Consider the following 12769-nt stretch of genomic DNA (forward strand, 5'->3'; position numbering starts at 1 on the left):
GAAACTTCGATACAAAAGTATGGGTTGATTTATGGAGACACTCATTGGATTGTAAATTTAACTGCCATGCAAAAACTACTTCGATGGCGAGGGCCAGGTGCGGATGATCGTGTGCGTTAATCTGCGGTTGGAAGGTACAGGGGATGGTACGAGACGGTACAGGTGATGAAATTTGGTGAAATGACGACGGACGTGCTGATACCGCGACCGACGCCAATAAAGATCGACGTTGATCTCACACCCGGCCGCCGTAAGGCAAACCAACTGTACCAGCAAGGTAAAGAGATTACCGAGAGCATCATCTGGCGAATACCGATCGTATGGAGTACGATTTAGCTAGCGATAATGTAGCCGCACGAAAAATGCTTCCATCAAAGGTGTGCTGCAACAGAACAAGCAGAATATCGGTACGATGGAGAACAAGATCACGCTGTACAAAAGCTCAAGATTAAAAAAAAACACGAAACTCCAACCCCAAAACGGAGCACGCAGCAACGAATGCAAAAGATTGTTACGAACAGTTTGCAGTTTCAAAAATCCCATCGCGTTAATGTAATGTCAAACTTTGACAACCGCGAACACAGGGTGGCTAGTTAAATTCAAAAGCTGCGCAACTAACGGATAAGGAAATCAATAATAATTTTGTTGTGCCACAATTATTCCTAACAAAACAAATCCACACTGGTAAGCAACTGATTTTGGTGAATTGGTATGAGCCGAATAGTTTCTCACCGTGTTTAACATGATGATGATCAGCGATAACTTATTGAAAAAAGTGTGTGTGGGAAACTAACTTGTTTCACGTTTCCACAGGGGTGAATCTTCTTCTTCTTTCCCTTCCCTTTTTTGTAGGACTGGGGTCTACCGTTTCCGAAGGGCTCTGACATTGCTTTGCTATTGATGATTTGCTACGCATACTGTTTTGTCTCAACATTCGTTCGGATAGGTAGTGAAAGAAAAAACGGTTCGCGTGCTATATAATTCCTACAACCTGGTCCTTCATTGTCGAACGAGTACAGCACGCAGTCAAAGAATCAAGTGAGAGTTGTTGTTGAAGTAAAAGTTTATAGTGCTAGTTGATCGTGCCGATATTGAGAAGTGAGTTTGATAAGGTTTCTGCAAACCGCTCTGTTTTGGCAATATTCTAAAGAATCGAGAGAACCCGATGAACCCGTGAATCCGAACCCGTGAATCCGAACCCGTTCGACCCCGAGCGCGGTGTGTGACCGGGCAGTGACCATTCGAAGGAAGCGAAACGCGCAATACGAGAAGGCAAGAGGCAATGGGTTTCCGGGCATGTACTGTCCGGTTTCGCTGAAGTGAAAACGGTCGTGACAACCTGTCGCGGGGATATATACAGTGCAGTGGCATTCCTGTACGCAATGTTTACCAGTAATACGATAGGGTGAATACCAATTAAACGCGTAACTTCCGCCCATCGCAGTGTGCATCACCCCTTCATCGAAAGTCCTTGAAAACATTGTGTTTTTTTCTGCTGCTGTCACACACAATACATGCACGGCTTGCTGTGTCGGATACGAAGCAATAACATCGGCAAAGCAGCAAAGTAAAAACATTTGTGTCCCAAACACGGATGGGCATCATTGTTGGTGGTTGAGTTTGCTGTGAGAAAAGAAAATGTAAGTGTAGTGTGTGTGTGTGGCCACTGTTTGGCAAGTTTAAATATCCCATTCTGCGCCTTTAACGTAGTACACTAATTGTAAGAAAGTTGAAAATCGGTTTCCTCGCTCCACAAAGCTATCGAGTGTGCGTGCTTGTGCGCGTGTGAGTGCATGACTAATGTGCACCGGTGTGTACGTCGAGATTACCTTGAGGAGCAAAAGGATGGAGCTCGAATTAAGGACACGGGGCAAACCATGGTTTGGTTGAAACTTTTCGATACGTTGTTTTAGATGTTTGCAATTCAAATCCAGCTCCAGTATGGTTTGTTGGACTCGTGAAGTTGAGTTTCGCCCTCTTCGCGCTCGCCATCGCGACCTTGTGCTAGTAGCGAACGGCGCCGTGTTTGGTTTGTTGCGTTGATATTTGCGGTTTTACGCTGCACGCATTCATTGACATTTAACGTCTCGCGTTATGCACTCGGCGGAGCACACCAGCAGTGCGCACGGGCAGAAAACTGTTGCTGACTCTTTCTCCTCTGGCGTGTTAGTGCATTCTCGCACACACACACACGCGCGTCATAATCCTTTCTCCTTTGAATGGGGATGCACCGGCAGTGCCAACAAACACGGAATTCGGCATACTACGCGCACACGTTCCCGTTCACGATGCATACTATACGGAGTAACATGTGTTCGGTGTGCAATACATCCTAACGGTCCTTCCGCCTAGTCACTTCCGTTCTTCAGCCGGCCATCTCCTTGTAACCTGATAGCAGGCTATGACGTATGACAGCGTTAGAGAATTCTCGGGGTTCTGGCATTCTCGAAATAACAGCATGGCATGCGTTGCTCGAGGAAGGGGGTGTGGGAGGACCGCGCGCGCACCCCTGTTAGATGCCCCCGTCGAGAGTGATCGTGGTTTATTTTTGGAAAAATACTTATTTCGGGATCGGTTGGCATAGAACAGAGAGACGGTTAGGAGCGCAAGACAGATGTGACTACTCGAGCTCCACTCGGCTTCGTGTAGTATGAAAATATGGTGAAATACCGAGCATTACACCGCGGGAATCATTGTGGAATCGTTTTGAGAATTTCGCCGCACCGTTCACAATCAAAATCACGGCCGTGTTAGTGAAACTGTGAGTTTGAATGAAATCTGCCGGCCAGCTGCCGGGATGGGAACGGGTTTGTACGACCAATCGGTCACACGAAATAAGTTATCTGATAAAGGCGCACACCCGTCGTAGAAGCCGCACCTGTGCGAAAAAAAGGGGCGCGCGTATGCAGGAAGTAGTTATTTGCAATAGGGCGGCCCGTTGCATAAGTACAAAGTAAGCAACATAAACTCGCCCAAGTTAATGCGTTTCCCGTGTTTTACGTGCGAATCGATCTCCGTTTTGGGTGCTGCATGGTGGCTTATCTTCTGCCCGAACAATGCACAAACAGTACACGCACCAAGGCAAGCCATGAATCATGATGAAACAATATCTGTACAACCTCGAAATGTTCGAAAAACGGAAGGGTAGCCTAGATATCGTGACTCACGGCTCACTGCAACAAGTCAGTGCCGGAGCCAACAATGGCGCTAGGCCCGTGGCGGCGGTTTGTTAGTAACCAACCGATAAACGAAGAATAGCTTCTGTTAAGGGTCAGTTGACACATTAACTGGCGGATGGCTACGCAGCGATGAATCGAACGCGGCTCAATGCCATTCCGGTCGGCTGAGCAAGGAGGCATTGATGAGAATAGTGCATGAATGATTTGCCCGGCATTTGGCATCGTTATTAGAATTCGAGTTTTGTGATCGTTGTTGGCAGTGTTCAAGTGTCCGGATGATGTTAGTTCGGCGGGTGATTAACATTAAAAATGCCAGCATAAATTAACGGTTTTATAAACCACTAGCAGGCCCGGCGAACTCTGTTTCGCCCCAGAGGCAATGGGCCCCCGGTGATAGGAGCAGTCGGTAACGCTCGTCCCTGTATCGCAGCTGGCCATGGGTTCGATTCCCGATTCCGGCGTTCCAGGGGGGTTGGCGCGGGACTAACAACCCGGCCCGTAAAAACGAACGTTTAAAAAGAGTATCAGAGATTAACATTGTCGCTGGTTGGTGCAGGCTAAAACCGTTCAGCGGTCGTTGTCCAATAAGAAGAGAAGCACTTCATTTCGTCAGCTGATCTTGGAATTACTGGCAGTGTTTGGCGGAAATTTCAGGACAGTAAAATCATTGCCCCTCCAAAACATCTCGCAACATGCGCCAAACATCTCGATTATATACGTCATTAGTGAGCTAGTGAACGCTGCATTAGTGAGAAAGAGAAGCCAACAGTTGTTTTCTGTTGTTCGCTCTGTCTGTCCCGTTGCAGTATATGAAAAAAAAAACACATTGTGCGTATTGTGGCTTCATTGTGACGCGATCGGATTATAAAAAGTATCCTATCTGGGGCCCTTGGATCTAAGCTACCTCCACACCAATTTTCAGCCAAATCGGTTCAGCCGTTCTTGAGTTATAAAGGGAATAACAATAACGCGGTACTCTTTTATATATATAGATTGCACGAACACACAATAAAACAACGGCTTATGATCACGGTTAGCAGACTCATGATGTCATCCGAACGGTGTCGACTGGAGCAACGAGCAGAAAATCGTCGCGAATATGATTCCTTCTTCGACCCGAGCCATATCTAATCACCGCTTCCAGGGTAGGACCCTGCGGAGGAAATGAAGATATAAAATGGATGGTTGAAAGCAATTCATTTGCCTCTCGCTCAAACGTGTGTATCATAACTCTCATCGATCACCAGCATGATGTGCTTTTGATGTGTGCGTTGTTGCCGATCACGAGCCGCGGATCGTCAGACAATGTGATTCATCGGACGGAATCGAATGAGAAATCTGTTCCCATCGGATATGGATGTTTATGATGCCCCTGCGCTGCCATGAACCGCGCAGTGGTGGAATAATGATTAGCATGTGACGGTAGCGCTCCTACGCGCTGAGGCCAGGCGGCCTTCCTAATACGAATCTTAACCCTACGATGCCAGCTCGACGATCGTAGGGTTACGAGGGTTACTTATTGAGCAATATAGTTATAGCACTACATAAATGTTTTTGAAATGAATTGACTTTGTTGATTTTCCATTTCCATTGATTGATTAATTTCCATCCACTTATTTTGAAGATTTTTTTCGATCGAAACCCTTTCGATTACTTGAGATTGACTGAATTATTGTTGAGGATTCCGTAGTGTATCTTCGATAGCCTTGGTCACAGCGACACGCTGGACGAGCACTGATTTGGACCACCGGCGGGCAAACAATCGATGTGTGTGAAATTTTTATTCGGTTTCTGGTGTCGGAACTTTATATCCGGAGCATGTAACGGCCACGAAATATCCGTCGGGAGGGAACATCGCTTTGGGAAAACGCTCGGAAACGGTTAAATCACTTTTCAAATACAACTTTACGCACTGCAAGTACATAACACGAAGCACGTTTTCTAAATTCCACTATCCGTGGTTCCTCATGGTATGATCATAATGCTGTTGATGTCACTAGGCACGGAACTAAACCTAGCCGAGCATGTCACCATAATTTCGGAGCTGGATAGAGGCGTCAACAGTTGCTTTTTCGTTCTTTTTTGTTTGAAAACATAACACAGTGCAGTGGCTACCTGTTACACGGTGATGGATTAATAGTGTGTTACTAATCTCGGGCCATCCTTTCTTCATTTCTTTTCAAGCTCCCATTTCATGCTGATAAAAAACTTTCCCGTCGTCCACCACAACACAACCAGTTGCAGTCACACACTAGTTCCCTCATGTTTTCGTCACGAAACACGATCATCGAATGTTGAGAAGCCAAAGAGTGTGGCGGATTGAGGTACAAACTAAAAGAAAACCCAAAACACAGACGATACAATTTGATTGGCACATCCCGAAAACACATCCTCCTGCAGATATATTCGACTGACACCATCATAGTGGCATAAGATAAAGAGATCAAGCTCAATAACAGAACAATTACGAAGTGGACGAAGAGGATAGCACAGTGAAGCTAAATGAACTGCTGGCAAGACTGCTAATAATAGATAGTGTCCAAACGGTGAACCATAATTTCACGAGAAACATAACATATTCACGGTCGATGATCCGCTCGAGTGGCGACGCATTGCGTATCGATTGCGCCGGAGAACACGGAGGCCATAGAACTAGCCACGGACGTTGCAGTTGCATCAACTGCGGAGTTAATCGGGTTGATGCCCGAAATAAGATAAAAGGCAAACAATTGGAGCAGCGAGCATGGAGACCACTCATTTAGTGACAGAATTCATCACCCACACCGGAGCCAATACGCAGGACGCAGTCAGCTGTCTGAAATCTTGGGAATGGGATCTGAAGAAGGCTTTAATAGATTACAATGGTATTTATCCTTCCCTCCGTTATATTTTGCAAACTATTCTCCTGAAGTCGCTTGCGGTTCAACTAAAAGCTACCATTTCGAGGCATTGTTCCCTTTATCAGCCAAAAGTTGATAGTGTGAGAATAGACGAATGCGACAAAAAGGTGTAAAAACACTTTCAAGATTCACAGAAAACCTTTTTCGGCTTTTTTCGTTGTAAAATATTTTGATTATAGGCATCGATCGCACTGTCGCGACCGTTTTATTTGAGAGATCCAATGTTTATCGAAAATTGAAAAAAATTGTCCTCCAATAAGCAAATTTTTGTTTCCAATTCCATATTCGATTGCTCTTTAAAATGCTGAATCTTGGTTTTCTTTTATTTACCCATTCTATTTCCATGTGCTATGATGCAACGATATCCGGCGAATACCCGCCGCACTTCGTGACTCTACCCGACCATTGCATAAACCGTTGACACAAACATAAACGACCCACATGGCAGATACGTCAACAAATGAATATTTTAACAATAAAAAAAACGAAAATGATGGTTTGATGAATGCACGATCATCCGCACCACCGTCATCATCGTCTCATTTGCACGGATCCACCGTATCCTGCTCGTCGACGGGTGGATCCATCATTTCGTCGCTGCCGAGCGCCACATCTTCCGCGCCAGTGTTCAGTAATCAGCGCCACCAGCAACAACTGCACCACCATCACCACCAGCAGCAACCGTACCATCAATATCCGAACGGTGCTCCGAGCGGCGGTGTAATCAGAAACGGTGTGGTTTGTGGTGGCAGTAACAGCAGCAGTACCAGTAGCAATAGTAGTGCAATTTTGCATGTTCAAACACCACCAACGACGGTGAAATCCTCGACAGCCTCGCTGGGTGGGGCAGCCGTTAATCCGCACCGTCAACATCAATATCATCCGCACTACGGCATTGCTGCAGCAGGGTCGCTGGCGGGAAATGACACTTCCGAACGGTGCAGTAACGGAGGCGGCTGTATCAATCCTGCGTCCCACGCCACTCGACCGTCGGCCTCGCAACTGAAACCGATGCTAACCAAAGCCGATTCGGTTGACATTTTCGATTGTATGTTTGAGGAAACTAACTCCCATTATCATCTGCCTATGCCTGTTCGCTCTGTTTTTAACCCACAATAAGCATTAGTTCCCAATTTCTGTTCGGCTTCGGCGTTCAATAGTGGAAAATGGCCAATTAGTGTTTTGTTTCCTGTTCTTCAAGTTTCATTCGGCCCGAAGCTACCTTCTCTTTGTTTACACTTTGTCGTAAGAATTAATTTTTTATAATTAAATTCACTATCAGAGTTGCAGAGCTATCAGTAATAACTGATTATCAATACCTAAATGATTTTGTTATCTAAAGCCTGTCACTTGGCCGTGTCACCGCTCAATCTGTTTCACTGCACGGCCGGGCATCTGCTCTTGAGTTTGAATATGACGAGTTGCAATCGGATTTTTTGTTTTGCTTCACCCTAACGCAAGGTATTATTAATTCTTTCGTTTTACCACTTGAACCACTCGAACGCGGGCGTATAGGTAAGAAGCTGGAACGAGGAATCTCCCGCGCGACCGAAAATGTGACACTCGTATTCCGAGCGAGGCAAGAGTTTGAAATGGATTTCCACGCGCACATCCACGAACAGAACGACAAAAATCTAAACTTTATCGACACCCCGGACTACACGTTCACGCTGCCGGACCTGACAAAGTATACGGATGATTTTCGGTAAGCATCATATCGCGGGGATGTTTGTGCTCCGCAGTAACCGAAGCGTTTTTTCGATTTTAGGAAATTCCTCGAAAAGGATCTTATTGAAAGCTCGACGCTGAACTCGCTGGAAGCAACGAATCGGCTGAACTGGTGGTACGAATCCGGTGCCTGCCGGAAGCTGTGGCCCCTGGCGACGACGGGCGATGGCAACTGTTTGCTCCATGCAGCGTCCCTCGCCATGTGGGGCTTCCATGACCGGCGGCTAACGTTGCGCCGCACGCTGCACGATATTCTGTCGAAGGAAGAGTTCCGGGACGCGCTGTACCGTCGGTGGCGGTTCCAGCAGACGCGCGTCAACCGGCAGGCGGGCTTTGTGTTTTGCGAGAGTGAGTGGGCCAAGGAGTGGGAAGAAATTGTGGCGATTGCGTCGCCCGAGCCGAGGCGCAATTCGAAAAGCACCGGCCCGTCACGGCGGCGATCGTTGCTGATCGAGAAAAGCTTCGACGCCCTCGGCTCGAACGTGACCGGACCGGACGATGAGAACGCCACGTACGAGAGCCTGGAAGAGATCCATGTGCTTGCGCTGGCGCACATTCTGCGACGTACCATCATCGTAGTGTCGGACGTGTTTCTGCGGGACATCAATGGTGAAGCGTTTTCCCCGATACCGTTCGGGGGGGTGTATTTGCCGTTCGAGGTGCCGTCGAACGAGTGTCACCGGGCGCCGTTGCTGCTGGCGTACGATATGGCACACTTTTCGGCGCTCGTGGCCATGGAAGCACCGAACGATAGTCCCCCGGCTTTGATACCACTGGTGGACGCGTCGAACCAACTGCTGCCGATACAGTTTTGTATTGATCCCGGTACAGACTTTAACTGGCGCGAGTACGACGGCAGTGACGGCAATTGGACGCTAACCGACCGCGAGCACATAGCGCTGCTGAAGGAGTATCTCGACATTGTGCACGCCACCGGCATCGAGAGTCCGGACGATGAGATCTACTACGACGACTATTCGGACGATGAGTACGAAAAGAAACTGGGCGAAGGGGAGCTCGGATTCGCCGCGGATGAGCATTACAATAACAACACCATCGTTGGGACCATCGGGCCGGGCACTGCGACCGCCAGTACGGCGGCAACAACGACATCGACCACCGTTTCGTCGATGACGGCCTCCAACCAATCGCTGCCACCCGGTGGTGCTGGTAGTGGCAAAGATGCCGGGGGCAAAAGTAAGGCCGCCAAGCAGCTGCAGAGCGTGGCGAAGCAGTTCGGTAGTATTGGCAAGTCGATGAGCCGGAAGCTTCGCAAAAACATTGGCTCGATAACGCGCATCGGCAGCAAGAATAGTGGCAGCGGTGGCAGCAAGAAGGCACACCTCCACGACAAAAGCGGCGGCCGTGGAGAGTGCTACCCTCGGTTTCGCATTCTCTGTGCGCAGCTGAAGTCCCGCCGGCACGAGTACCAGGAGGAAATGATCAAGAATTATCTCGAGTGCGCGCAGGAACGCTACCTGGAGGCGGAAAAGACGCGCGAACGCAAGGAATTGGAGCGGATGACCAAGTATGTGGCCGAGGCAGGGAGTCAGGTGCATCATCACGAGCAGGATGATGATGGCATCGGATGCGGAGACGGTGGTGGTGTTGGTGTTGGTGGCGTGTCGGAAGTCGATGGAGGAGACATGGTGAACTGTATCAATGCCAACTGTCTCAAATATGGCACGGCAGCCACCAGTTACATGTGCCTAGAATGTTACGAGACGCAGTGCAAGCGGGAGTCGCACTGCAACAGTGGCGGAAGCAATCTTTACTCGCCCGATTACACCCCTCGCTATGGGACGGGCAAATCGCGGTTCTATGCGGAAGCCGACATGGAAGCCCACGACCGGATACAGAGGCTCCCGTCGGCGAGGCGACTGAACGATCTCGATCAAACGCTCTATCTGTCACGGTCCACTTTCTACAATGACACGCGACCGAACGAAGCGCTGCACGCATCGTCGGTAGGTGGACAGCAGCAAGTCTCCTACGGTCAAGCAGTGCTGGTAGCACCCCCGTCGGAGTCGAGCGGTTCCGTGCTGCCAAGTAGTCAGCCACCTCCTCACCACCACCATCACCATCATCACCACGTTGTCGGTGTTGGTGGCGTTGAAAGCCAGGTACCGGCACAACATTCGCAACACCAGGCCAGCCAGCCACGAGCTTCCTATCGGTGGGGACCCGATAATGTGCAGCAGTTTGCAGCACCCGAGTACACTAATTGTGCCAAACCACCCATTGGTTCCGGTGCCATGGCTGCCGCTTCGAGCGGAATGGTAGCTTCCATTTACTCGCCCGGCGGAACCAACAACAGTAGCAACACCAATCTGGCATACAATCGGCAAACGACGGCAAAGTGTGTGGTCAATCTTCCTCCCGTTTCGACGGGCAGCGGTGCTCAGTCATCAGGCATTGACATCGGGAAACCACCGCATCCGTCTTACGCCGGCAGTGGCGTCTCGTCCAGTGCTATTGAAGCTTCCAGATCGGTACAACCATTTTCTTCCTCCTCATCGTCATCTTCCCTTGGTGGTAGCGGCGGCGGCGGTGGTGGCAACAACGGCGGCCTCCAACAGACACCAATTGTTGTAAACAGCAGCCACTACGGCAAGAATCAACTTTGCCGTACCGAAGGGTGCAAGTTCTACGGTAGCATCAATACCAACTTCTATTGCTCGAAATGCTGTCAGGAGTACAACATTTAGGAGCTGTAAGACATTTACCATCTACATCACCACGTTTTCATCGCAAGTTTTAGTTCTTTCCAAGAGAAACACAAGCAAACGACACAAACTTACACAAACTGTTCTTGTTCTACCAACTTGTGTGTGACGGACAATGTTTCAGAGAGGCGTAAGCAAACCAAATTGGAAGATAAAAGCAAACCAAACAACAAACAAGTGAAAAAAACACACACACAAGAGAAATACGAAAGATACAGGAACACAAAGATTATATTGGCTGTTGATGTAGCTTAGCATAGTAGAGAAGTCAGTGAAATTGTGATATATTGTAGGTCATATCCACGGTGAATATGGACATATTCATTCAATCAAATGTGTGGTTTTTTGCTATTGATGTTCAAGTGTTCGATAGAGGGTGCGCGTGTCCGTGGAGGCGTTTACTTTTGGTCAATCTGTTGAGATTTTAGTGTACTGCACTGGCTTTGTTGCTTCAGTATTCCGCAGACCAGAAGAGAGTGATGCAGGGATGCAGACAGTGCACAGGCGGTGTTTCGCGTGGTGTCTCGGGCGGCTTCGTTTTCGATTTCTATCCGTAGTTCTTTTTTGATAGTTGGAAGAAACACAGATTTAACTTCGTCGACATTAGCTTTTTACCACACGTACGCGGTCGTTGTGCTTCTAACTATAAAGAATGACTCTTTTCCCCCTGACACAAGCTGCATGTTACGTCCGCCTTGGACATTTCATTGTTTTTCAACGCATAGGTTTTTTACACTCGCACGTTCTCGCTGCACGTAATGAGCATTACTTGCTGCGTCTCTGATAAATCTTTCGTTTTTAAAACATAGTTTCATTAAATAGTTTTAAAGGCCAGTAAGAGTATTGCAAGCGTGTTGTACTCATATCAGCACTGCTCAAGTAAGATTGGTTGGTTCCGTCGTAATTGAAGGTTGTTTTTTAACCATGCAACCGTTTGCTTAAAAGTGCAACATGAAGCCTACACCCAAAAGCAAGGTAACCTACAAAGAGCAAAAGTTTTTCCAGCGTGCAATTTGCTGCGGCTAAAGACCAGGTTTCAGAAGCATGTTGCGGATGACGAATGAACGAAAAGCCGATGTTTTCCGTTGTTGCTTTGGTTCGAAAATTCAAGGCCTCCCAGAAATTCGCCGGTATTAGGTCGTTCTGCAGCATCAGCATGGAGCATGACATAGCTTTTAATCAAACGGATCAATACCAAAATCGGCCACAGCAGGAAGATGCTAAGAATATATAGACATAACTTGTTACGTTACATATGTAATCTTTTGAACGTTTTTTTATTTAATCGTTTTGTAGGATACGCGTCACGTTTCAAAATGTGGTAACCGTTACATGAGCTTGTTAAGTAATGTGGTAAGCTAGCGTGCCCTGCTTACAACGGTGGCCGATGTTAACATTCGATTCTTTTCGTTTTTAAAATGAGCTTTTTTGGTTTTTTAACAGTACTTCTCTTGAGGAAAACTTTTGAAGCGGTTTTCAGCAAGTTGACAAAATTAGCACAGTAAGGTGTGTGGTGGTATGTGTGAGCAACTGATCGGCTCCAATAATCTGCTCCAAAGCAAGGAGGCCAGTGTGTCCGTAAATGCGTAGTCAGGACGGAACAGAAAGAAATTCAATATACAGAGAAAGGTAGTACCGAAAGTTCGATATATTTATTCTACGGAGCCCCCCTCTGCATATTGTGAAGAAAATGCGCTTCGTTAGGAAGGAACGAGAAGGCGATCCATGAGATGGCATCCAGCGTTAAACGACGTTTGTCAAATAAATTATGAAAAGATATTTAATTTTCTAGAACCTATTACTAACAACAGTTTGAACAATATTCGGTGACGAAACTTCCATGAGAAAATGTATAAAACCAAAACTTGTAACGAATTGTTTTCTCAGATATTAGAGTCTCGACTAATAAAGACACGCGATTGTGTGTGTGAGTGTTCAGGACACATTTCAATTGTGTATGATTTGGTGAATGCTTTTCTTTCATGCTTTTCATTTCCTTTAGTCATGGACATATTTGGTTTTAGGAAGAATCTACGGTCTTTTTTGTACGTTTTTGTTTCCTTTGCATGTGTTTTGATTGAATTCAACATTTTATTTATTTTATTTTCAACATGTCGCTTCGGACACCCCTTGAAAGCAGACCCCCCACGAAGGAAGGACCTCCTAGCTTGCCAGTGGTGTCAGCGGCAACAAAAAGAGGGAACTGCGCTGTTACTGCGAGTACTGTGAGCGGAGT

The 12769-nt window shown here is 47.3% G+C and overlaps 1 protein-coding gene across 1 annotated transcript; it reads left to right on the top strand.

Moving 5' to 3' along the window:
* Positions 1-5922: 5922 nt before the first annotated feature.
* Positions 5923-12469, top strand: LOC128269396 (uncharacterized). The gene is made up of 4 exons (XM_053006846.1): positions 5923-6043; positions 6528-7127; positions 7595-7784; positions 7848-12469. The coding sequence occupies exons 1-4, from the start codon at positions 5923-5925 to the stop codon at positions 10513-10515; spliced, it is 3579 nt and encodes a 1192-aa protein (XP_052862806.1). The 3' UTR covers positions 10516-12469.
* Positions 12470-12769: the final 300 nt, after the last annotated feature.

The sequence above is a fragment of the Anopheles cruzii genome, chromosome 2 (genome assembly GCF_943734635.1).
Source record: "Anopheles cruzii chromosome 2, idAnoCruzAS_RS32_06, whole genome shotgun sequence".
Classification (NCBI taxonomy): Eukaryota; Metazoa; Arthropoda; class Insecta; order Diptera; family Culicidae; genus Anopheles; species Anopheles cruzii.

Excerpts from the sequence above, each read along its gene's own strand:
- LOC128269396 (XM_053006846.1), top strand. The coding sequence starts at position 5,923 with ATGGAGACCACTCATTTAGTGACAGAATTCATCACCCACACCGGAGCC. Across the intron at positions 7,128-7,594 it reads TTCGGTTGACATTTTCGATT|GTAAGAAGCTGGAACGAGGA; the intron begins GTATGTTTGAGG and ends GCGGGCGTATAG. Across the intron at positions 7,785-7,847 it reads AAGTATACGGATGATTTTCG|GAAATTCCTCGAAAAGGATC; the intron begins GTAAGCATCATA and ends TTTCGATTTTAG.